Genomic DNA, 25,921 nt, shown 5'->3' on the forward strand with positions numbered 1-25,921 from the left:
TTTGTTTTAACTTTTTATTAGGAAACTAAAGCAAAACAACAGAATCCCAAAAAATTAAAATACAGAATTCTAACTTCAATTCTAAACAAATATGAAATCTACAATATTTGTAAATAAAGAGGAATGGCTAAAATGCATCTGTAGTAATTATTTCTTTGCTAGCCTCAGCTTTGCATCCCTTAACTTCCTTGTTCCTTGACCTACGGCAGAGAATGTCTTTCTCACCTGTCTTTGTTCCTATAAGTTTAGAGGAGCTTTTGTCTGTTCCACAGCATCTATGTGGGCACCTTCCTACTGAGCTTAGAGATGTGAGCACAAAGATAAGTCCATCAAAGGTCCCATCCTAATGTAAGGGAGCTAAGACACCAATAAATAATCAATAAATATAAATATTTTGTACAAGGTACAAGTCACACAATATGAGTTAGTACAGATAAAATATAAAATAAGAACAATGTCAAAGAAGCAATTACATTCAGCTAGAGCATATGCAGAATGCTTTCTGAGGACAACATCTGGGTTGGGTATGGACTATTCTTTCCTAATATACAAGGCTTCAAAGTGGTCCTAGATCCCACAGTCCCAATTATGTGGTCTTGGGTTCAACATTAATATTTAAAACTCTTTAAGCTTCTATCTCTTAAAACAATGCTCATTTCTTAAAACAATTTAAAAATTCTAATATTACAATCTATATAAACAGTACTTTACGGAGTTAAAATGATAAATTCAGTAGGGTTTGGGTCTTTGTTAATTTTAAAGCTCCCTAATCAAGTTTTATCTAAAGAGAAAAAGATGCCTAATCATTGAGACACAATTTCAAACACTCAACTGAGCAAAGCCCTCTTGCTTTAGGTATATAATCAAATCTGTATTTAAACTTACAGGAATAAGATGAAATAAACAGCTGAACACTGAAAAGTCAAACAATGAAACTGTAATGGCAACTATGAAATGATTTCTAAACCACAGAATTCCTTGTACGAAAAAATTTTAATGAATTATGAGCAATGAACATTACAGGCTTCCCCCTTAATATTTCTTCCTTCCTACGTCAAACCAGATAATTAAAACAGCTGATCTTGAGTACAACAGAAGACCATAGTATGATTCAGAGGAATAGTAATGTCTGCTTCCACATCTGCATGCTTCATTAAAGAACCAAAGGAATGCTCCCTGTCTCCCAAGGCAACACTGTAAATTGGATTGCACATTTTTTCCTGATCATTGTTGTGGCTGAAAGTGCTACTGTCTCCCAATAGTACTTTTTGTTCACAGCACACTTTCCCATTACTTTTTCCTTTACCTTCAGTATCTTTGTGAGGTAGTGAAGGGAGGGAGCAAGAATTTTGTTTTGCAGATAAGAAAATCCTATGTGAATTTTAGATCAACTGTTCTCAATGTCATACTGACACCATCAGAAAGTTAAAAAAAAAATCCTTATGGTCAGGTCATATCCCAAACCACCATCAGAAACTATGGCATGGGATCTGCGCATAAATATTTTTAAAAACGTATTTTGAAGTGATTCCAAAGCACAGCCAAGGTTGAGAAGCAATGATTTAGGGTGAGTTACATACCACCTTCAGGTGCAACTGTCTTCTACTTAAATGCTCTCAGCACCAATGAAAAAAGGGATTTCCTTGAACATTGAACAGTTCGTTTTAATAATCTGGATAGCTGCTATTAGTCTCTAGTAACCAGTCATTTATCAGGTTATAAATGAAGGCTCTTCATTTCCCCCAATGTTCACACTAACTAGCAACTTCTATTTTATAAAACTTGCAAATTCAAATCTTTGAGATCCAAATGGCTTGTTAAATAGTCAGGCAATTATCTGATCCTAGGTTCAGTATTAAACACCTATGTGTTTGCTATATGTTTTTCCAATCAGCACCTTCAAGACCAGGTTACAAATGTTTACTAATGGGACAAACAGAAGTTACAAATGAAATTATCAGCAAAAGCTCTTGAAATTGGCTGCATCACAACCTGAAAATGCAACAAGTATTTAAAGGACTTCATCATTGTCTAAACAGTCATTTTTCATCCTGACCCAGTTCTCATCGTTAGTCAAATTTTACATCTCATCAAATTGAGTTGAGTTGAAAAATCAATTTCTGTGTCAACTACAGTCTCAAATACATTTAACATACAACTTCACTCTATACAACTAAGTTTCTTCTTGATAGGGCTATCAAAAGGAAATAACAAATTTCACTTTTCAAGCAATGGACCAGAAACATAATAAATACTTGTAAACCTTTCAGGTAGCAACAACAAATTTTTGTTCTATGGCTGAAATCTCCTGCTTCATAGGAGTATTGTTCATTTTAACTGTCTAGGAGCAACCCAAGAACCCCAGCAAGCTGCTTGCTGTCCCTAATTTTGTTAGATTTAAAGCAAAATATAAATAGAGCAATAATCTAAAAAGTACAAAGATTTCACTTGCTTTGATCAATTCTTATGTATCTGAAACCATACAATTTATACTTTCACACAGAAAGATGTTTCTCTTCTAACAAAAGAAAAATCTCAGCTCTTATGTGTTGGATTATTAACTCAAGAGTTAGTGAAGAGATAAGATTTATCAGGTAAAATAGGAAATGTTAACCTCTTCTCCAGTACAACTTTCAAAATATTGCCAACCCTAAATTTTCAGCACAATGTGTTGTATTTCAAGTCCCATGGGAGCAATTACCTATAATGAGATTAAGAATATTCTTAACCTGAGCTCAGGTTGGCGCTATTTCATATGGGTGAGTAAACATTTTCTTGATAGCCCCAATGAAGAGTTTGAGGCTTAGACTGTTGCTTGTTGTAAACAATATTAAATTAAGATTATCTGACAACATCTACACCATTATAAAGTTAGAAAATGAAAGAACCATTAACCATTTCTTTTCCTACGGTTTATGGCAAACAGCTCTCATATTTGAGGACTATAAGAGCACATAGCATTGTCCTGTAAAATGAGACACTTTCTCAGAAAGCCAAAAAATGAAACCAGGTACCAAAAGATGAATATTACTATTATGTTTTAGAATAATCTTTACTGATATAGGTATAATTAGAAGAATTACCTTCCCTCAATCTTAAGTCAGGAGGTGAGGAATCTTTACCATTATCATGATGCTGGTTGGGGTTTTTTTGTTTTTGTTTTTTTAAAGACAACTGTAATAACTATAGGAACTGTAAACCAAAAATAACACAAAATGAGCCAACACAACACATGTCCTCTTAAAGTCCTCTTCTTTATGGTTACCCAATTTTCCCCGAATATTATTCTAATTTTGTACCATGTAGTGGTCTGTTTATTTAAGAAATTTAACTAGAACAAAGCAACCCTTTGTCCTTTTTTTTTTTTTTACACACATATTGTATATACAACTTTTAAAATAGCTGCACAATTTTATTTCTCATTGCTAGAGAAGTGCAGTCCAGGCAGACCATGCTTCTCAATATATTAAAAATATTAAATAAACCCCAACCAGTTTCATACTTATCTAATAGTCAAGCTGGCTGGGGGGGAAAAAAAAAGGACTGGAGACTGGAGAAAGAACAGGCAGTTGTAAGATGGAATCAATCTTTCTTCACAAACAAACTACTTAAAAATCTTGTTTTTCCTTATCTTATCCCTTTTACAGCACCTCTAACATCTCACCTTTAACGCTGGAAAGAACACATTGACAACTTAGGAGATAAATCTGTTGTAACATGCATATGTTAACTGCCCACTCAACCAACTGCAACCCTGAGGATTATTCTGGCCCAGTGGAAAGAGGAAACACTAAGATAATCTCTGCTGTAGAGTTGCTTCTCCAGTTTAAACTTCATGTGTTTTCAGGATGTTTCTTGGACATGCACACATGACTGTCACTTCATGATTCTACTTTCCACAAGTAGGTCTCCTCTACTCTGTCTTTCAACCCAAAAAAGCCACTGTCATCCATCCAAAGGTTTTCCAAGGTAAACCAAAGTCACTTCTGTGTTGCCATATACAGCAGAAACTGCAGGATATAAGCAGGCTTTTGGAAGTCCTCTGAAGGCCACCCCCAGGAACTCATATCCACGTTCAAATGCTAAAGTCTTATCTTCCATGTCCAAGATGACTCGGATTCTTTCTCCTATCTGTAAACAGACATTACATAAAGTTAGAAGAAAATCCACCAAAGGCACAGCCAGAAAAAAAAAAATGACACCAATTAAGAAGTTGAAAACATAATTAAGAATATATATCTTAAAAGCTATCTAGAGGGGCTGGGAAGGTGGCTCAGTAGTAGAGTGCTTGTCTCACATGCATGAGGCCCTGGTTCAATTCCTCAGCACCACATAAGCAGAAAAAGCAGGAAGTGGCGCTGTGGCTCCAGTAGTAGGACAGCGCCCAGGCCCAGAGTTCAGGCCCCATGACCAAAAAAAAAAAAAAGCTATCTAGAAAGAAAAACCTTTCTTTTTTTTTTTTTTTTTTTTGGTCGGTTGTGGGGCTTGAAATCTGGGCTTGGGTGCTATTCCTTAGCTCTTCAGCTCAAGGCGAGCGTTCTACCACTTGAGCCACAGCGCCACTTCCGGTTTTCTAGTGGTTTATTGGAGATAACAGTCTCACGGACTTTCCTTGCCGGGGCTGGATTTGAACAGTGATCCTCAGATCTCAGCCTCCTGAGTAGCTATGATTACAGGCATAAACCACAGGCACCTGGCTCAGGAAAACTTTTTGGCCAGGGGAAACCATCTAGGAGAAATAACTAACACACTTCATTCTTTCCACAAATGCTCACTCTTACTCTGATCTTTTTTTTTTTTTTTGCCAGTCCTGGGGCTTGAACTCAGGGCCTGGGCACTGTCCCTGAGTCTCTCTATGCTCAAGGCTAGCCCTTGAGCCACAGCGCCACTTCTGGCCTTTTCTGTGTATGTGGTACCAGGGAATCGAACCCAGGGCTTCATGCCTGCTAGGCAAGCACTCTACCACTAAGCCACATTCCCAGCCCCTGATCATTTTTTTTTTAACTCATATAAGATCTACATTTAGTTATAAGCATCTCAAATGTTCCCCTGAACAGCCCTTACATTTTTCCTTGTTCTTCACTTAAAGGCTTTTCTACAACTTGGTATATTTTACTATAAAAAGTCTACCTAAATTGTCTTTGAAAATTACTATAGCATTTACATATAATGTAATAGTAGAGAGAAAAAGAAATGTTAACCTGTTACAACACATTATGCTAAATAAAATAAGCCAGACATAAAAAGACAAATATTGTCTTTACATTGATTCCATTTATATGAAGTTCTTAGTATAACCAGAGACACAAATAGAATATAGATTTCCAGGGGCTGGGGAACAGGAGACATGGGGAGTTACTGTTTAGTGAGTAACAAGTTTATATTGAGGATGAAGGATGTTTTGGCTATAGTGTTATGATTATATATTGTAAATGTGTTTAATTCCATTTAACTGAATGCTTAAAAATAATTAGAATGACAAAGCCCAGCACCCATGTCTCAAGCCTATAATCTTAGCTATTTGAGGGGTTGGGGTGAGAAAGATTCTGATGCCAAGCCAGGTGAAACAAATAAGCCCAAGGGCTGGGAAGGTGGCTCAGTGGTAGAGCGCTTGCCTTGCATGCGTGAAGCTCTGGGTTTGATTCCTCAGCACCACATAAGCAAAAAGAAAAAAAACAGCCGGAAGTGGTGCTATGGCTCAAGTGGTAGAGTGCTAGCCTTGAGCTGAAGAGCTGAGGGACAGCGCCCAGGCCCAGAGTTCAGGCCCCACGACTGGACCAAAAAAAAAAAAAAAAAAACACGTAAGCCCAAATGACCACAGAAGGTAAATTGGAGCAGTTCAGCTTGAACCTGTATGCACTGGTGACTCATGCCTGTAATCCTAACTACTCAGGAGGCTAAGATCTGATGATTGGATTTGAAGCCAGCCTGGGCAGGAAAGAAGGGGGGTGGATCGAACGAAGAGGGGAAGGAAGAAGAGAAGGGGAGAAGAGAGGAGGAAGAGAGGGAGGAGGAGAAGACGGAGGAGGAGGAGACGGTGGGAGAAGAGGGGGAGAAGAGGGAAAGGAGGGAAGAGAGGGAGGAGGAGGAGGAGGAGGAGGAAGAAGAGGAGGAGGAGGAAGAGGAGGTTCTATCCTAAATAACACACAAACACACACACACATACACACAGAGCTGGAGGGATGGATCAGTGGTATTGCTCGAGCCTAGCTAGTGTAAGGCTCTGAATTCAAACTCTAGTATTGCCCTAGCTTAAAGGGGAGAAACAACAACAACAACAACAGGTGCTGCCTCCAGTGGTTCATCCTGGCTACTCAGGAGGCTGAGGTCTGAGAATTGTGGTTCAAAGTCTGCCTGGGCAGGAAAGCCCATGAGACTCTTCTCTCCAATGAACCATCAAAAAGCCAGAAAGGGAGCTCAGGTGGCAGAGGACTAGCCTTGAGAATAAAAGCTCAGGTTCAAGCCCCAGGACTGGCACAATTTTTTTTGAGGGGGGGAGGGGAAGCTGTGGGTGAACTCTGGGCCTGGGCCCTTGTCCCTGAGCCCTTCAGCTCAAGGCTAGTGCTCTACCACTTGAGCCACAGCACCACTCCTGGTTTTCTGGTGGTTAATTGGAGATAAGGGTCTCACAGACTTTGCTGCCTGGGCTGGCTTTGAACAACGATCCTCAGATCTCAGCCTCCTGAGTAGCTAGGATTACAGGTGTGAGCCACCAGAATCCAGCATAAAATAATTTTTGTAACATAAAAAAGGTTAAAATAACATTAATTGAGCCGGGCGTAAAAAAGCTAGGAGTAGCGGGGCATCGGTGACTCATGCCTGCAATCCTAGCTACTCAGAAGGCTGAGATCTGAGGATCACGTTTCAAAGCCAGCCCAGGCAGGAAAGTACATGAGACTCTTATCTCCAATAAACCACTAGAAAACTGAAAGTGGTGCTGTGCAAGCAGGGTAGAAAGCTCACCTTGAGCTGAAGAGCTCAAGAGCTGAAGAGGGAAAGCGCCCAAGCCCAGAGTTCAAGCCCCACAACTGACAAACAAAACAAAACAAAACCCCCCAAAAACATTAATTGTAAAAATCACTCTAGTAATAATGGGTTTGAAGTTTATAAAGCAGTTTTACATACAATGTAGAATTTATATAATCATAAATAACGTAACTGTAGATGCTAAAAATGCAGAGTGGTTCTCATAATATTGTGCCATGCAACCTCCCTTCTCTTTCGTATTTCTTTCCTAATAAACTTTATCATTTTTACTACCAAAAAATGCAGCAGGGGGCTAGTGGCTTACTCCTGTAATCCTAGCTACTCAGGAGGCTGGAAATCTGAGGATCAGAGTCAAAGCCAGCCTGGGCAGCAAATACCATAAGACTTACCTCCAATAAACTACTCAGAAAAAGCCAGAAGTGGTGCTGTGGCTCAAGTGGTAGAGTGCTACTCTTGAGCAAAAGAAAGTCAGGGACACTCAGGTCCTGAATTCAAGGCCTAAGACCCATGTTTCCCCCCTGCTTTCTCCCTCCTCCCCCAATAAAAGGGACTTATTAAACAGTTTGTGTTCTATTGCTCTAAAACACTTAATTGCTTTAGGAACAGCAGCACCATTTGTTAAACTAAACTGGAAACTCAATATATCCAGTGCTTTTACTATTTTGAAAGAAGACTATCTTGCCTTTATAGTTTGCATGTACAAAAAGAATTCTGAATCTATATAATTAAGAGGTAGAAGCCAGGCACTGGTGGCTCACACCTGTAATCCTAGCTACTCTGGAGGGTGAGATCTGAGGATCGCAATTCAAAGTGAGCTCAGGCAGGAAAGCCCGTGATACTCTTTTCTCCAATAAACCACCAGAAAACAAGTAGGTAGTGGTGCTGTGGCTCAAGTGGTAGAGCACTAGCCTTGAGCTGAAGAGATGAGGGACAGTGCCCAGGCCCAGACCCAGGTCCATGACTGACCAAAAAAAAAAAAAAAAAGAAGAAGAAGAGATAGAAAGTTTTAACATTTATAATAAAAAATCAATTTTTTCATGATATTCTCACAAATAACTGCAATTTTTTTTTTTTGCCTCTCTTTCCCAAGTAACTCATTAACCCATAATCTATTTTAGGGACCTAAAACTCTCCAAATCATCATCATCACCACTGCTCCCAACAATACACAAACAAAAACAAGGTGTGGTAGCACACTCCTTTAATTCCAGCTACGTGAGTGGCTAAAGCAAGAGGCTCTCAACTTCCAGATCAATCAAGCAAAGCAAGGAAGAACCTATTTCAGAAACAAAATACAATCCTTCTCCTTCCCCCCCTCCCCCCCCCCCACCGACATTGTAAAGCTCGTTTTGGACATGACAACTTGTACTCTCATTGTTGCAGGGTAAACAAAGGAGGAGGCTGCAATGCTTGGTAAGAAATATACGCATTATCCTGCCCATGTAATTGTAACCCCTCTGTACAGTATGTTCACAAATAAAATAAAATTAAAAAAAAAAAAAAAGAAACAAAATACAAACAAAAGAGCTGGGGACAGGCCTAAAGTCCTAAGGATGGGTTCAATCCTCAGAACCACAAAATGTTAATGTTTTGTTGAGTAACTGACTTTTGTCTTTATCCCATTTAACCTTACATCAATCTCAGGGTTATTACTATTTTATGGGAGATAAAAATAAGCAGACAAAAACAATACTACTAGCCAGGCACTGGTGGCTCATGCCTAAAATCCTAGCTTCTCATCAGCAAGCTGAGATCTGAGAATAATGGTTCAAAGCCAGCCTGGGCAGAAAAGTCTGTGAGATTCTTATCTCCACTAAAACTACCAAAAAAAAGCCAGAACTGAAGCTGTAGCTCAAGTGGTACAGTGCTAGCCTTAAGCACAAAAGCTCAAGGACAGCACCCAGGCCCAGAGTTTAAGCCCCAGGACTGGCTAAATAAATAATGAAATTCACAAGTATGCTTCATTTTGAAGTGTATACCATGTACACAATATAAGAAACAAAATCCAGCTGGGTGCTGATGCCTTACACCTATAATCCTAGCTACTGAGGAGGCTGATCTGAGGATCAAACTTTGAAGCCAGCCCAGGAAAGAAAACTCCTTAAGACTCTTATCTTCAATTAACCAGTAAAAAGCCAGAAGTAGAGCTGTGGTAAAGCACTAGCATTGAGCAAAAGAAGCTTTGGGACAGTGCCCAGACCCTGAGAGTTCAAGCCCCAGGACCAACACACATATAAACAACACACATACAAACAGACACACATGCACAAAACAGAAGTTTTACTGTTGGGGTACTTTGGAATGGCAGAACAATGAGAACTGTGAAAACTCCAGTGCAATGGAACTACTGAAAGGATAAGCCTCCAAATCTGAGAATTAACTGCCCAAATTTTAGTGAGACCACAGGGATTACATTGGCAGGACAAGTACCAAGGAACCACACCAAAAACAGCACACTAAAAAGTTCTTTTGCTGCTGCATACCACATGAGAGACAAAATTTAAAGTTTGGGTTTATACAACTTAACTGTCTATTATTACAAGAAAACATATACTTCAGAGAATAAAGCTGTTTCCATAATTTAAAAAAAAAATCAGTTAGCTGGGCAATGGTGGTTCACATTTGTAATCCTAGCTACTCAGGAGGCTGAGATCTGAGGATCACGGTTCAAAGCCAGCCCGGACAGGAAAGTCCTTGAGACTCTTATCTCCAATCACCCACAAGAAAACCGGAAGTGGCACTGTGGCTCAAGTGGTAGAGTGCTAGCCTTGAGCTGAAGAGCGCAGGGACAGCACCAGGCCAAGTTCAAGCCCCATGACGGACCAAAAGAAAAAAAAAATCAGTTTACAGAAGTGGTGCTGTGCCTCAAGTGGTAGAGTGCTAGCTTGGTCACAAAGGAGCTCAGGGATAGCACCCAAGCCCAGAGTTCAAGCCCCAGGACTGGCACAAAAAAAGAAAACAAGATCCATTTAAAGTGATCTAAAAAACCCAAGAGTGGTTAAAACTGAGAGTCGGGGGAAAAAAGTGCTCTGTAATATTAAGCATAAAAAAGCTAGAAGGACTAAAATTAAAATCTGACAAAACGGTTAAAGACAAAAAATATGAACAGAGTCAAAGACCATATAAGAATTAAAAAACCTCAAGAGACAGGAAGATGTAACAATTAGAAATATATAGGCATCTAATAACAGTTCTTAAATTATGAACCAAAAACTGACAAAACCAAAAAAAGACAAGGTACATCAGAAGATTTCAATAGTTTACTCAATATAAGTAGAATCAGTAGGTACAAAATTATAGTGAGATAGGAAAAAATTGTACTGTGTAATATTAGAACTCTAACAAAAATGTTATCTAAGATTTCAAAATATTGTTCTCAGCACAAATGATAAATGTTTAAGATGACAGATATGTTACTTTATACTGATTTGATCACTATGCAATGTCTACTGGGCTCAAGCCTCAGTACTAGCCTATACACAAGAAAGATTTGGATGTGCCACAACATAGGAAAGATGAAAACTTCAAGCAAGAGATGAGCGGGTGAACTATTGTCACTGGACCAAATCTGCCCTGAAGACTATAACTAGTTACTTGGGCACAGTCACATTCACTCATTCACAGTATCTATAGTTAGGTTCATGGGGCTGGGAAGGTGGCTCAGTGGTAGAGCGCTTGCCTTGCATGCCTGAGGCCCTGGGTTTGATTCCTCAGCACCACATAAGCAAAAAGAAAAAAGCCAGAAGTGGCGCTGTGGCTCAAGTGGTAGAGTGCTAGCCTTGAGCTGAAGAGCTGAGGGACAGCGCCCAGGCCCAGAGTTCAAGCCCCACGACCGGACCCAAAAAATAAAAATAAAAAATATAGTTAGGTTCATGCTGTAACAACAGTTAAAAGCTGTGACAGAGACCATACAAATTGCAAAGCTTAAAGTATCTACCCTAGTCTTGTTCAGAAAAAGCTTGGTAACCCCTGATCTATAGCAAAGATAAGTTGTTCAAGGTCAAATATGTATTAGGAAATAAATATCACTTAAACAATATATATCATTTAAACAATATATATCATTTAAACAATTATAACCAAAAAAACCTCATAACTGCTAAATAAAAATTTCTAAGTTTAAACAAATTTATGTGTGATTTCAACAAGGCCTACAGTTGAGAAAATATCTGTTTCTCACCTGGTATTTTGGTGCATTATTACACTGTGGAAAACTGCCATTGACTTCTCCATTATGCAGCAGATTATTGTCCACTAGATTCCAGCCCCAGCTCTGGTCATCACTGCCCAGCAATGCCACATAACCTTGGCACTGCATGGGGGCCCGTTTTGTAGCAATTCCAATTACTGCCACAGTGCCCAGAGGGCCCTCCCACCATACTTCCCACGCATGGCGGCCCTCACTAAAACCAATCTTGGTCCTTGCACCATCAGTGCTCTGAGCAATGGGGTTTCGATGTAAAGTAAAGCCATTCTTCTTGATATAGACATTCCTGGAGCAGTCATTAGTGCTGAAGGCATGTTGGAAAGCACGTACCTAAAAAGATGAGAAACATATCAAAGAAAACAAATTTAATTTTTCTTAAATTTGAAAAGTACCCAAATTTGAGGCTTATGTTTTTAAATAATAAGGCTATATTTTTAAATAACCAAGTGTTTCCAAATATTGGCTTAAGTTTTAGGATAGGAAGCAAACATTAAGATTATACAACATGCTGGGTGCTAGTAGCTCACACCTCCAATTCTAGCTACTCAGGAGGTTGAGACCTGAGAACTGTAGTTCAAAGCCAGCCCAGACAGGAAAGTCCATGAGACTCTTATCTCCAATTAACCACCAGAAAACAAGAAGTGGACACGTTGCTCAAAGTGGTAGAACACTAGCCTTGAGCAACTACAGCTCAGGAACAGTGCCCAGGCGCTGAGTTCAAGCCCTACAAATAGGGGGAGAGGAGGAGGATTATACATTAAAAATAACTTCCAAATGGAATTAGGTATGTTGATACATGCCTGCAGTCATCTCTTGAGACTAAGAATGAAGGACCATTTCAACCAGTTTGAGATCATCCTGGGAAACAAAATGAGACCTTGTGTAACAAACAACTGCCAACCTGCTTGTTGCTGACCAAATTCTAAACTGTACTATATAAATTCTTCTAGTAGACTTTTTTTTTTTTTTTTTTGGTCAGTCGTGGATCTTGAACTCTGAGCCTGGGTGCTATCCCTGAGCTCTTCAGCTCAAGGTTAGCACTGCTCTACCACTTGAGCCACAGGACCACTTCTGGCTTTTTCTGTTTATGTGGTGCTGAGGAATCGAATCCAGGGTCTCATGCATATGAGGCAAGCATTCTACCACTGAGCCACCTTCCTGGCCTATCAAGTAGGCTTCTTAAAATATCAAAAGATATGCCTAAGAATCCTTGTATTTTAGAAACAATAAAATGTTTTTGGATGAAACAAAAGTAAGTAGAAATTTTTAAAAATATGCAGGGACAGAGGAAGACAGAGTGTGTTGGGTAAACATGAAACTAGATTTGTCATGAGTCACTGGTAAAACTTGCTGATCAGTATAAAGAAATTCCTTAAGGCATTTTTTTTTCACTTGTACATTTTTCCTTTTCTTTTTCTTTTTTCTTTTTAAAAGCATTTTGTTTTTATTGGTGTGTGTGGTACTGGGATTGAACTCAGGACCTCCTGTTTGCCAAACAGGCACTCTACCCCTTAAGCCACTCCCCCAGCCCCGAGATATATATTTTCATATAATTCTATAATCAAAACAAATTATACTTTGGAGCTGGGGGTATAACTCAGTGATAGAGTGCATGCCTAGCATGCACAAGGCACTGGCTTCCATCCTCAGCACTGAAAAAAAATCTCTTTTAAATAAAATACTTTAGTCATAACAGCTTGACAGTTTATGAAAATTTTTAGTAACCACAAACTAACGTAGATCCTTAGCATACTTGCTAGGTATTACTCATACACTGAGACATTGCCACTCTCATTTTACCAAATAAAGATCCTCTACATAGCAAGTTAATTCAACCAATAGGACTTGTAGCCATTAAGAGCAAACTACCAATAAGACAAGTTATTTTAACTCTTCAATAATTGTAGATTTAAGCTCCAAAAAACACTATAAAAATAGCTACTTCATTTAAATAGTAACAATTTGTTGTGTTTTTTTTTAATTTAATTTCATTTTATTTGTTTTTGTTTTTGTTTTTTTTGGTCGGTCGTGGGGCTTGAACTCTGGGCCTGGGCGCTATCCCTCAGCTCTTCAGCTCAAGGCGAGCGCTCTACCACTTGAGCTACAGCGCCACTTCCGGTTTTCTGGTGGTTTATTGGAGATAGGAGTCTCACAGTCTTTCCTGCCCGGGCTGGCTTTGAACCGCGATCCTCAGATCTCAGCCTCCTGAGTAGCTAGGATTACAGGCGTGAGCCACCAGCGCCCGGCTCATTTTATTTGTGAACATACTGTACAGAGGAGTTACAATTACATGGGCAGGATAATGCGTACATTTCTTACCAAGCATTGCAGCCTCCTCCTTTGTTTACCCTTCACATCCCTTCCCAGCCTCCCCCCTCCCCAATTTGTTGTGTTTTAATAATTTAAAACTTTTGGCAGGTACTAGTGGCTTATGCCTGTAATCCTAACTACTCTGTAGGCTGAGACCTGAGGATCCCAGTTCAAGCCATCCTAGGCAGGAGTACAAGAGACTTACCTCCTATCAGAAAACCGGAAGTAGCACTGTGGCTCAAAGTAGTACAGTACTAGCCTTGAGCAAAACAGCCCCAGGGACAGGGTCCAGGCCTTGAGTTCAAGCCCCATGACCAAATGGAAAAAAAAAACAAAAACTTTTCTACATCACTTTAAAAATCCCTTCTCTTTAGAAGCTATGTTGAAAATGAACTAAACTAAATTGGGAGAGAATGAAGGGGTTACCTGACTTATGAATTGGTAATCCCTCTGTACATCACTTTTATAATAAAATTTATAAAATTCAAAAATAATAAAAATAAACAATCCCTTCTTAAGTTAAATCAAAATATCCCATAACACATATAAAAGGTGAGAGGCAGGCTGAGCAAATGTAGTCATTATATTCAATGTACATTAGGTAAGAACTGAACTACCATAAGTTGAAAGTAGGGATAGCAGGAGAGAATGGAGAAGAGTGGAAGGGGTGTCACTGATCAAGATACACTGTACTGATAACCTGATGTATGGAATTGTAACCTTTGTACATCACTTTTTTTTTTTTTTTTTTTTTTGTCCTGGTGCCTGAACTCTGGGCCTGGGCACTGTCTCTGAGCTCTTCAGCTCAAGGCTAGCGCTCTACCACTTGAACCACAGCGCCACTTCCAGCCTTTTCTGCTTATGTAGTGCTGAGGAATCAAACCCAGGGCGTCATGCATGTGAGACACCACTGAGCCACCTTCCCAGCCCCCACTTAATAATTTTTAAAAAATATCCCATAGCAGTAGAAGGCTAGGACTTATTGCTGAGACTCCAGAGTCTCAGCATTAAGACTAGTCCAAATCTGGAATGAGGACACAGGCCTAAAAGTCAACAGCTAATTAGTATAGGAGCCCAGAAATCAGGAATTCAGTCTTTTCATCAAGTGTGCTCATTTATTATTAGCCATTAAAAAATTGCTGCATAGCAATTTTCAGGTATATCTCATATATTCCTAAGGAAGCTGTAAAGCTGAAATATTCCTATGTTTTCTCTATCTGTATCAGTATATACTTTTAAGTAGCTAAGGGATCAGAATGTAAGAGTTAATGAAAGAAAGGCTGGGTGATATGGTTGAATGATATAGAATTTTTCTAGCAGGCTCAAGGCTCTGGATTCAATTTCCAGTGCCACCACTACCAAAAAAAAAAAAAAAAAAAAAAAAGGAAATAAGGGAGAAAAATATCCCAAACAAGTATTGTCTAAATTACTCAAGAAGGGGCTGGGAAGGTGGCTCAGTGGTAGAGCGCTTGCCTTGCATGCATGAGGCCCTGGGTTCAATTCCTCAGTACCACATAAGCAGGAAAAAAAAAAAGGCTGGAAGTGGCTCTGTGGCTCAAGTGGTAGAGCACTCGCCTTGAGCTAAAGAGCTGAGGGTCAGTGCCCAGGCCCAGAGTTCAGGCCCCCACGTCCGGACCCAAATAAATAAATAAATAAATAAATAAATAACTCAAGAAGAATTATTTACGAAGCTGGGTCAGGCACTAGTAGCTCATGCCTGTAATCCTAGCTACTCAAGAGGCTAAGATCTGAGGGCTGTGGTTTGATGTCAGCCCAGGCAGGAAGGTGAGATTCTAATCTTCAACTAACCACCAGAAAACTGGAAGTGGAGTTGTGGCTCAAAGTAGTAGAGCACTAGCCTTGAGCAAAAGAGCAAAAGGGACAGTACCTAGGCTGAGGTCATGACTGACCAACCCCTCCCCCCCAAAAAAAACCTACTTAAGAGAATAACATCAAGAGAATTCCTAATTATAAAAGACTTAATACTTCCTTATATTCCTAAGTCATATAAATTCTTGTTACTTTTTATTTCATTTGTCATCTTGGCAGTACTGATAACCTCTTCCACATCTATGAAATCTTCCTATTTCACTGGAATGACTTCTACTATGTTCTTTTAGTGACCACCCTTTCTCTATCGCCTCAAATTCTAAAATAACACCTTTATCAGCTCATGCCAGTTTTAATAAATTTTGATAAGTTTCACATTTAGTACATCAACTACAAATTCTTTGTCCTCCAGATCAGTCTTCCTATTTCCTTTTCTACTTTCCTTGTATACAGTATCATATCTGCTTTCCTCTTCCCACACATTTTCTAACACCACCTCCATAAAGCTATTCTTAACCTGGGCCACTCACTCTTTCATTTCTCTCTTAAATTCCTACCAACCATTGTCTACTTCATATTATATTTAATTATACAGGTATTATTTTCTAACACATCTATAAACTTGATTCTAATGAGAAAAAAACCTTGCCAAAAAATTTAAATTAATTGCACTCTATAGGAAACGCAGAGGACAGAAAAGCATGTTAATCAATACTATGGGAACAATATCAGTAAAACCTGGGATGATAACAAATGTGTTGCATGGGTAAGAGGCAGAGAGTCAATCTACAGACTAACACAGCCTTAAAGACATATTTCCATGGAAATCTTATATAGATGTTGAATAAACAAGTTAAAAGTACAGTATTTGACATTTATGAGACAAAATGGAAATCAGTGATTTTCTAATATTAAGAAATTATTATACCTGGGCACTGGTGACTCACACCAATAATGCTAGCTACTAAGGAGGCTGAGACCTGAGAATATCCAAGTCAGGAACACAGGCAGGAAAATCTGTGAAACTCTTATCTCCAATAAACCACAAAAAACTGGAAGTGGAGCTCAAGTGGCAGAGTGCTAGCCTTGAGCAAAATGGATCCAGGCCCTGAAGTCAAACTCCAAAACCATCCCCAAAAAATAAAGGAAAGAAGGGAGGGGCCGAGCACTGGTGGCTCAGTCCTGTAATCCTAGCTACTCAGGAGGCTGAGATCTGAGGATTTCGGTTCAAAGCCAGCCCGGGCAGGAGAGACCATGAGACTCCTATCTCCAATAAACCACCAGAAAACCGGAAGTGACGCTGTAGCTCAAGTGGTAGAGCACTCTAGCTTTGAGCTGAAGAGCTGAAGAGCTGAGTGACAGTGCCCAGGCCCAGAGTTCAACCCCCACGACCGACCAAAAAAAAAAAAAAAAAAAAAGAAGGGAGGGAGGGATGGAAGGAAAAAGAGAAGGAGGAGGGAACGAAGGGAAATTATTGTAAATTTCCTTTTAGAAATGATAACAGTATAATAATTATATTAAATATTCCCTTTCCCCTCTTGGCATCAGTTCTGAGGAATGAACCCAGTGCCTTAGGCATGCTAGGAAAATACTTTATCACTTGAGCCAGGACCCACACCATGTGTCCTTGTTCTGTAGAAATATATACTGAAAATTTCAGATGCAATGGAAAACTACAAAATTAATAAGTAAAAACAGGGCTGGAAATGTAGCTTAGTGGTAGAGTGCTTGCCTAGCATGCATGAAGCCCTAGGTTTGATTCCTCAGTACCACATAAACAGAAAAAGCTGGAAGTGGTGCTGTGGCTCTAGTGGTAGAGCGTTAGTCTTGAGTACAGAGAGGCTCAAGGACAGTGCCCAGGGCCTGAGTTCAAGCTCCAAGACTAGCAAAATAAAAATAAATAAATAAATAAATACATACATAGTTTCTATCTCAGTTTCATGAATTTCATATTATAGAAAATAGTTAAGACCTAGCTAGGTCTGAAATTTAGAGAACTATAGTTAGATGTAAAGTATGGCTAAGATAACTACTTATTATTTGGTAAAATGTAAAACATGAATTTTGAAAAAGAAAATCCCTTGATATAGATCAGTGACACAGCATTAGGTCTGAGTATGATCTACAGCAAAGAAAAAAGGGAAGGGAAAAGAAAGGAAGGAAAGGAAAGATGGGAAAGAAGGGAAGGGAGAAAAGGGGAAGGGAGAAAAGCATGGAAGGGAGAAGGGAGAAAAGGGAAAAAGAGAAGGGAGGAAGAAAGGTTCCAAATAGACCAATTTCAAGTACCTTCCACCTTTATGCTATCTAAATATGTTCTCATTCTTCTCTATTACTGTCTCCTTAGTTTTGCCTTTTCCCTCATTTCACTTACCCAGTCAGATGTCAATTGTTCTCTAAGTTCTCCCAGCCATATCCTTCTCTTTTCTATACTGTATTTTCGGTATATAGACTAACCCCTGTCCTTTGTTATAGACCTAATCTCTTAGACCTAATCTCTTCAAAAGTACAACTTTTATTTAGTCCATCATTCCTCTTTTGAAAACCCAAACAACAGATCTAAGATTGTATTTCAAAAGACCTTCAATGATATATTAAGTTCCAGCTTACCTTACAACCATTGTTTTCCTTCATTTAAATAAATGTTTCAGATCTTTAGCCTAGACCCCTTCACTAACCTCTAACCTCATAAGTTTCCAACTTCTAGCTGTCTCAAAACCACTGAATTTTAATCTATCATTGCTGAACTTGTTGCCACTGTTGCAAAATCTAACTCAGTAATCCCTATATTATGTAAGTCTGATACCTACCAGTCATCCTTAGCACCTCCCTTTTCCTCACCCCTATTTTAAACCTATTGCCAAATTCTATCATTTTATTTCCTGAATCTGCCAATTTATCTCTATTTCCCTCACTACCTACTTCCTAACTGATTTAATGCCCCCATCCACAGTGAAATCAGAAATAACCTCTTTAAAATGAAAAATAAGCCGGGTTCTGGTGGCACGCCTTTAATCCTAGCTACTCGGGAGGCTGAGATCTGAGGATCCTGGTTCAAAGCCAGCCCAGGCAGGAAAGTCCATGAAGCTCCTATCTCCAATTAACCACCCAAAAACCTGAAGTGGCGCTGTGGCTCAAGTGGTAGAGCACTTGCCTTGAGCTGAAGAGCTCAGGGACAGCGCCCAAGCCCAGAGATCAAGGCCCAAAACCAACCAAAAAAAGAAAGAAAAAGAAAAATAATCAGGTATAGTGGGGTAGGGAAAGCGATAGAGAGGGGATCAGATTGACTGGCATACTCGGGAAATGTGTGCAAAGGTCACAATGAAATTCCTCCCTCTGTGTAAATAATGTATACTAATGAAAAGAGCAAAATAATCATGTTACCAATCCATATGTCCCTAAATCTATTGCTTATATTTGGAAATGTCTTCCCTATAATTTGGCCCCAGACTATTTCTTCCATTTTATCTCATACCAGCATCACTTTTGCTGGATATGTTTCAGCTTCATTCTTCCTTTTCCTCATAATCATCGTGTTCAATTCTAAAATGTTCTCTTAATACATGGCTTAGGCCATGTATTAAGAAAGCCTTCCCTAACCTCCCTACCTAAATCCAATCTTCCATTACTCTCAGGATATCAAGAATCTCTCCTTTATCATACTTACCAAATATAGTTTTACAACTATATTCAATTAATATCCATTCCTCCACTACCAAGTAACTTCCCAATGGGAACAGCATCGATAAGTTTGTGTTTTTAATTCACCATGGTGCCTGTATTTCCTCTTATTGTTCTTCTGTTCAGAGTACTTCCTCTTCACAAACTACTCAAATCCATCCCATCTTTATAAATTCTCCACTCAAATGCTAATTGTCTTCTTTCACTGGATTTTCTAGTAGACCTTTTTACATCTAACAGTAAGGAGCAATGTGTTCCATGCACTAAAGTTATTTCTATACCTTTTTCCTTCTTCTACCACATTTAAGAGTTTCCTACTAGACTATCTAACCCCTTTCATCCTCAAGATTTTCAGAAAAGGTCATGCAACACCAGAAAAGAATCTATCACTAGTACAAGACTAATACTGTAGTGTTCATAGTAGAAAGGTATATAAAATACTAAAAGCTTAAGAAAACTAAAATAAGCTGAGCACCAATGGCTCATGCCTGTAATCCTAGCTACTCAGGAGACAGATCTTAGAATCTCAGTTCAAATTCAACCCAGACAGGAAAGTCTATGAAACTCTTATCTTCAATTTAACACCAAAGAGCTAGAAGTGGAGCTGTGGTTGTGGTGACAGAGCTCCAGGCTTGAGCAAAACAAAAATAAAAACACAACAAAACAACAACAAAAACCCTCAAGGACAGCATCTAAGCCATGAACTGGCACAAAATGAAAGGAAGGGAAAGGTGGGCAGGGAGAAAGAAGGAAGGAAAGAAGGAAGGAAGGAAAGGAGGGAGGGAGGGAGGGCAGGGCAGGCAGGGCAGGCAGGCAAGAAAACAAAAATATCTCTGGAAGGATACAAGACAAATGATAATATAGGTTGCCTTCAAGGAAGGAAAGGATAAGGAGGGTAAGCACCAAAGGAAGACATTTTTCTTTATATTATTTTGCTTCTATTGAAACTTGACTCACATAGGCATGTAATCTATTACTTGTTACATGAGTTATACATTCATGACTCATGAATATATTTATTACTAGAAAAGTCTTAAACTAAGCCAAAAAAGTAAACTTATGGAACTTTTTCCATTAAAAATTATTAAATGAAATCCACACATTAAACAAATTAGGACAAAACTAATCTTCTACACTCTTCTATAAACTACAACTAGTATCCATTAAGTATCTATTATACAATTTCTCCTGGAAAATGTTAACTTAAAGAGAAAAACAATAGATCTAATAGTTGACATCTTTAATAACACTATTCTTTACCTTATTAAACTAAGATTTGTCTTTATAGACGAATAAACCAGGAGTTGTAGTACAGGCCCATAATCACAGGACTCAGAAAGCAGAAGGATGGCAGGATGGTGAGTTGGAGACCAGACTGAGCTACAAACAGCAAGACTGTCTCAATAAAGAAAAATCAAAATTAAATATATACATACACAAACACACATTCTACATGAAAAAATAATTGACTTCTTCCTCTGACCCTTCGTTGACTATAGCATTAAAAAAAAAAAAGATGTTTATTACACTCCAGGTCAGACTTTATCCTCTTTCATCTATATTGATGGATACTGAATAACAATATCTAAGGCTCTTTGTTTACATGGCCTCAAGAATCCCCACAGCCCTACCACAATCTGTTATTCGACATTTTACTTTGTACTATGACAGTGAAAGAATACGGACAAGAAGCTAGGAGAAAACAAAGGATTCAGAAACTTATGACAAAGGGAACAGATGATGAGACATTCCCAAGGTAGAACTATGAAAAAGTTAGCAAGGAAGCAGCCAATAAATAATAGTCACAAAGGGCAGAATGACAGCTATGCGGTACCAATGGTTTATGAAAGCCTGTAATCTCAAAAGTTCTTTAGCAGAAGACCGAGGACATTCACTTGTAAGCCTGAAATATAGTGAACTAAAGAAAATATGAGGGGGAGGGGGGAAACATGAAATAAAATGTGATTACAAATCAGAGCTTAGGAAAGGTGAGGTAAATGCAAGATCTTAGAAACTAATTCCTATTAAAAGCAGCGGAAAGAATGTAATGTAACAAAAAAGTCTTTTAGGAGGCCAGGGAAAAGAATAATAGTTATTAAAAGGTACAATCGTCTGGTTACTCTGAGGGCAAAGACTGGCGAAAGTAGGAGCGATAGGAAACTAGTCTTTTAAAAAGTGGAGTGGGTTGCGTGGAACTTCAATCCCCAAGATCTGTATGGAAGCGGGGGAGAGGAATGTACTGACTGGAGCGGTGGCGGATGGTGAGGCTACAGGCGTCTGACCCAGCAGCTTGGATGAGAAAGCAGTGCGAGCGGCAAGGACAGAACCTGGGGCTGCGTCGCGGCCGGGGGTTCCCTTACCTTGGCCTTGTAGCTGGGCAGGTTGCAGAGGATGTCCGTGCGCAGAGCCTCCTCTGCCAGGCTGCGGGCGCACAGGCTCCGCCACACCTCGCTGTTCTCGTCGCCGTGTAGGCAGCGGTACCAGTGCTTGCACACCAGGGCGCAGCTCCGCAGCTCGGACAGCTCCAGGTAGGAGAACACCAGCTCCAGCACCCGGCTGGGCAGCCGGCCCCCGGCCCCCGCGGACCCAGAGCCCGCGCCGGCGCCTGCACCGCCACCGCTACAACCAGCGCCGCCCGAGGCTGCCCCAGCCCCCGGGCCCGGCGCCGCCATCACTTCACCAGCCGGCCCGAGGGCCGCCGCCTCTGCCGTTTCCCTCCGTCCTGGCGCAGGAGGCCGAGCCGAGCCTCCAGACCCGAGCAGCTCGCTCACCGCCCCTTTCAGTGTCAGGCACCGGCGCCACCACCACTCCCGCCCCTGCCCGGGGCGTCCGCTGCGCGCCCCGCCTCACTGAGGGCAGACGCACCGGTTGCACGAGCGTCCCTTTCCCCTCCCCCGCAGCTCAGCGCGGGCGCCGCCGGAACCGCCCGATTCGGCGGGCCTCCCCGCGGCGCGCCCCGGGCTCCGCCATGCGAGTGAGGGCGAAAGCTAGGGCGCATGCTCAGATCACGCGCGGTTCCTCTTGGCCCCGGATGTGACTCTTCGGCTGTGGCGCCCCGCGCCTGAGTGCTTGACAAGATTGGACTGTGAATGAGGTCATCACAGGGCGCCGAGGAGGGGAACGGGAAGCGCAGGTTTGCGGCGGGCGCTGGTGTGTTCTGAGCTACCCTCCGGTACTTTTTCCTTTTTTTTTCGTCTAGCGGCCCCGCGTCGACTCTCCTGGGCTCCTTTTCCTATGAAGCTTCCCTGTGCCCTTGATTCCTGCTTCTGTTTCCAACTTAACTTATGAAACTTCCTTTCCTTGCCAGCCAATTGTATCTCCTCCGGCTTGAGTGGCATCGGCTCTGTACTTGGCCAGCGGGGTCGCCTTTTCCTGGTCAGGGCCTCTTAGGCCCCCCAGTTACAGGTGGTTATCAGAACTCTGTCCCAGCCTGAGTTTGAAAAGTAACGTGGCCGAATCTCCTCTAATACCTGTCGCCCAAAAGTTTCGATAACTTCCATGTGCTGAGTACTAATTAAATCCCATGTCTTGGGGTCAAAATGTAGTGTTCTCAGATCCATTGCTTAGGAGGCAGATTGAGGCAATGTGCTTTTATTCGGTTAGACAGTGACATGGAGATTGGAATTGGAGATGGTTTCTTGGAAGCAAAAGAATTTCAGCATTATTTACTCATACTGCGTTTTCTGAGGGGGCCTCCGAAGTGTTCTGACAGCCTTTGAAGAAACACTTCGAAAAAGAATATAACAATAGCCACAACGTAGCTCAACATTATAGTAGGTCCTTTACGCGGTTTTTAAGTAACTCTTAAGGCAACTCTGAAGTAATTATAATAAGGCTCACAGATCTCAGTCAATCCAGTGTCTTGCAGTCTTTATGTACTAAGAAGTCTTGCCTGAACAAAAAATTTTGGCAAGGTGTAATCCTTTCCTTGTTCTCTAGTAAAAAAACAAACGAACAACTTCCTTATTCTGATGTAGTGACCTGTTTTCTACTTGCCCATCCCTTCTCCCAGAAGCCTTTTTCACCAAGCTCAGTAACCCAAATTCTTTACATTCTCAGCAACATCCGTGCCACGGTCTTTCAGTCGTTTTGGTTGGTACTCAGTTTTCCATTTGAAGACCAACTTTAGAAAGCCCAAACTTAGGAAGAAAAGTTGACTATAGTGCCAGTACAGGAGTTAGAACTTAGGGCTTCCCATTCTTCCTTAGAGTCTCTCAGACTTCTCTGCTCCAGTTGGCTTCAAACTTCAATTGTCAGATCTCAGCTTTCTTTCTTAGGTTTGGTTTTTGTCAGTTGTGGGGATTGAACTCTGGGCCTGGGTGCTGTTCCTGAGCACTTCAGCTCAAGGTGAGTGCTCTACCATTTGAGCCACAACACCACTTCCGGTTTTCTGGTAGTTAATTGGAGTCTCATGGTCACGGAGTTTCCTGCCTGGACTGGCTTTGAATCGTGATCCTCAGATCTCAGCCTCCTGAGTTGCTAGTATTATGGGTGTGACCTAGCTAGAATTACAGACACGAACCACTGGAGCCTGGCCTGTACTGATCTCGAGCTTTCTAAATGTTGAACCAATGTTGAAACTTGAAAAGACAGGTTTCTTTTACATTGTCCATCTGAGAAAGAACCATACAGAACAATCAGCTTGAAAGTCACAGGCAAGGCACCATGGCACCAAATATCTATGGTCCCAACTATTTGAAAGACTAAGGGGGGAGGATGCCTTTATCCCAGGAGTTCAAGACCAGCTTGGACAAAATAGACCCTATCTCTTAAAAAGAGAGAGTTTATGAAGATAGCATAAAATCCTCAGAGAATGCTATTGGTCAGTAAGTGACTGGGAGAGAAGAAGGAGAAACTATCTGCTGGAAAGCATACTAGTGAGAAGGAGTTGGACTAACATGGTTGGGAGAGGATGGATATTGTTGAAATGGATTTTCAGCAAGTATGAAAATTGTATAAGGAAGGGGGGAAGGTAAAGGAGAGCAATGGGGAGGGACTGATTGGAATGTGTTTGTATTTGTGTTGGAAAACTCAGTGAAATCCCTTGTTAATATATGCTAATAGAAAATAACAGAATGTACATATAATATATATTGTTACTTACATTAATAATTTAATAGAATCTGGACACTTGAAAAACCCAAATGGCTAAGTGGAGATATGACTAGATGAGTGTTAAAATCATTTATTAAATACTTTGTCCTTTATCTTCTGTCTCTCACAAAAGTGGAACCAGATACCTGTATTTCATGCTATAATCCTAGCCATTAAGGAGAAAGGCCTGGAGGATCGAGGTTCAAAGCCAGCCAGGGTAGAAAAGCTCATGAGATTCCATCTCCAAAATAACCAGCAAAAAGCTGGACTGTAGGCATGACTGATAGAAACTCCAGTCAAGCAGATCAAGCAAGTTTGAGGCCCTGATTTCAAACCACAATAACACACACACACACACACACACACACACACACACACACACACGCACCCCTAGAGCCTTGATTTCAAACCCCAGTAACACACATGCACACGCACACGCGCGCGCACACACACACACACACACCTAGAGCCTTTGAAATCTCCCATGCAATAATTCTGTTGTTTAGCCCCATCAAAGAGGTGACTTCTGTAACATACTGTCTCTCAGGTGGTCCAGATAAAATTTCAAAGTTGACCAAAGACTACCTTTACCACTCCCTCATTTTCTTTTCTTCTCCTCTTTTCTTTCTTTCCTTTCTTTTCTAATTTCTTTCTTTCTTTTTCTTTCTTTTCTTTTTTTTTTTTTTTTTTTTTTTTTGTTGGTCATGGGCCTGAACTCTGGGCTGGGCGCTGTCCCTCAGCTCTTCAGCTCCCTAGTGCTCTACCACTTGAGCCACAGTACTTCTGGCTTTTTTCTGCTTATGTGGTGCTGAGGAATCGAACCCAGGGCCTTATGCATGCAAAGCAAGCACTCTACTACTGCGTCACCTTCCCAGCCCCTCCCTCATTTTCTTTTTACAAATCTTTTATTTCATCAACACCTTCCTCCCCTGGCCACCTCCCCCATGATCAGGACCCTCATTCTGCCTTCCAGCTTTTCAAAACTGCCACCCATGAGGCTCCACCCTCTCAAAAAATGTTCTCAGAATACCCCACCTGCCTTCATCCACTCTTTGATCTCATTAGGTGTTAAAAGGAATCTATTATCTAATTAAAGTAATTTATAGTAGCATATGATTAATTGCTATGCTTGACCCTTTAGGCTACTGTACAGGAAAAGAGAAGCTTGTTGACTTCGTGTATAAATGTGGGGATACTGGTACTTACCCTATTTTTGCTAGGCTTTCTGTCCAAGTAATAGGAAAACAAAAACAGTGATTTGACAACTCACTTCTAAGAAATCGTTATTCAACTTAAATTTAAGTACATTTTCTTCAGTACCATTCTAGCACAAAACTTTGTTTAAAATTTTTTTCAATCCTTGAGATGGTTTTGCTATGTAGCCCAGACTGGCTTCAAACTTACTGTTGTGCCCAAGATAGTCTTGAACTTGACATCTGCCTGCCTCAGCCTCCCAAGGGCTAGTATTACAGTAATGTACCAATCCTGGCTTGTTTAACACATTTTTTTGTGCCAGCACTGGGGCTTGTACTCAGAGCCTTCTAGGGACAGTGTGCCCAGGCCCTTAGTTCAAGCCCCATGACTGGCCAAAAAAAAAAAAGTTGAGGGCTGGGAAGGTGGCTCAGTGGTAGAGTGCTTGCCTTGCATGCATGAGGCCCTGGGTTCGATTCCTCAGCACCCAGGCCCAGAGTTCAGGCCCCATGACCAGACCCAAAAAACAAAACAAAACAAAACAAAACAAAAAAACTAGATACACTGTCCGATTTTACATTGTCAGATTTTTTTATTTTTGTAGGTCATAGGGCTTGAACTCGA

The 25,921-nt window shown here is 40.6% G+C and overlaps 2 protein-coding genes across 8 annotated transcripts in view; one reads left to right on the top strand and one right to left on the bottom strand.

Annotated features, from left to right (window-relative positions):
• Fbxo45 (F-box protein 45) lies at positions 1-21,978 on the bottom strand. The gene is made up of 3 exons (XM_070029944.1): positions 21,373-21,978; positions 11,168-11,524; positions 1-4,131 (listed from the first exon to the last, which is right to left on the bottom strand). The coding sequence occupies exons 1-3, from the start codon at positions 21,682-21,684 to the stop codon at positions 3,946-3,948; spliced, it is 855 nt and encodes a 284-aa protein (XP_069886045.1). The 5' UTR covers positions 21,685-21,978; the 3' UTR covers positions 1-3,945.
• Wdr53 (WD repeat domain 53) overlaps positions 21,507-25,921 on the top strand; it is a 13,291-nt gene continuing 8,876 nt past the window's right edge. The window contains exons 1-2 of one of the 7 annotated variants that reach the window (XM_070029939.1): positions 21,507-21,540; positions 23,290-23,359. The gene's annotated coding sequence lies outside the window, so the exon portion shown is untranslated. Of the gene's footprint in view, positions 21,541-22,097; positions 22,185-22,401; positions 22,418-22,697; positions 22,786-23,289; positions 23,360-25,921 lie in introns of those variants that run through there. The other 6 variants (XM_070029937.1, XM_070029936.1, XM_070029940.1 and 3 more) reach the window with 6 other exon arrangements.

This window comes from Dipodomys merriami, unplaced genomic scaffold (genome assembly GCF_024711535.1).
Source record: "Dipodomys merriami isolate MVZ:Mamm:240054 unplaced genomic scaffold, mDipMer1.0.p SCAF_2, whole genome shotgun sequence".
NCBI lineage: Eukaryota > Metazoa > Chordata > Mammalia > Rodentia > Heteromyidae > Dipodomys > Dipodomys merriami.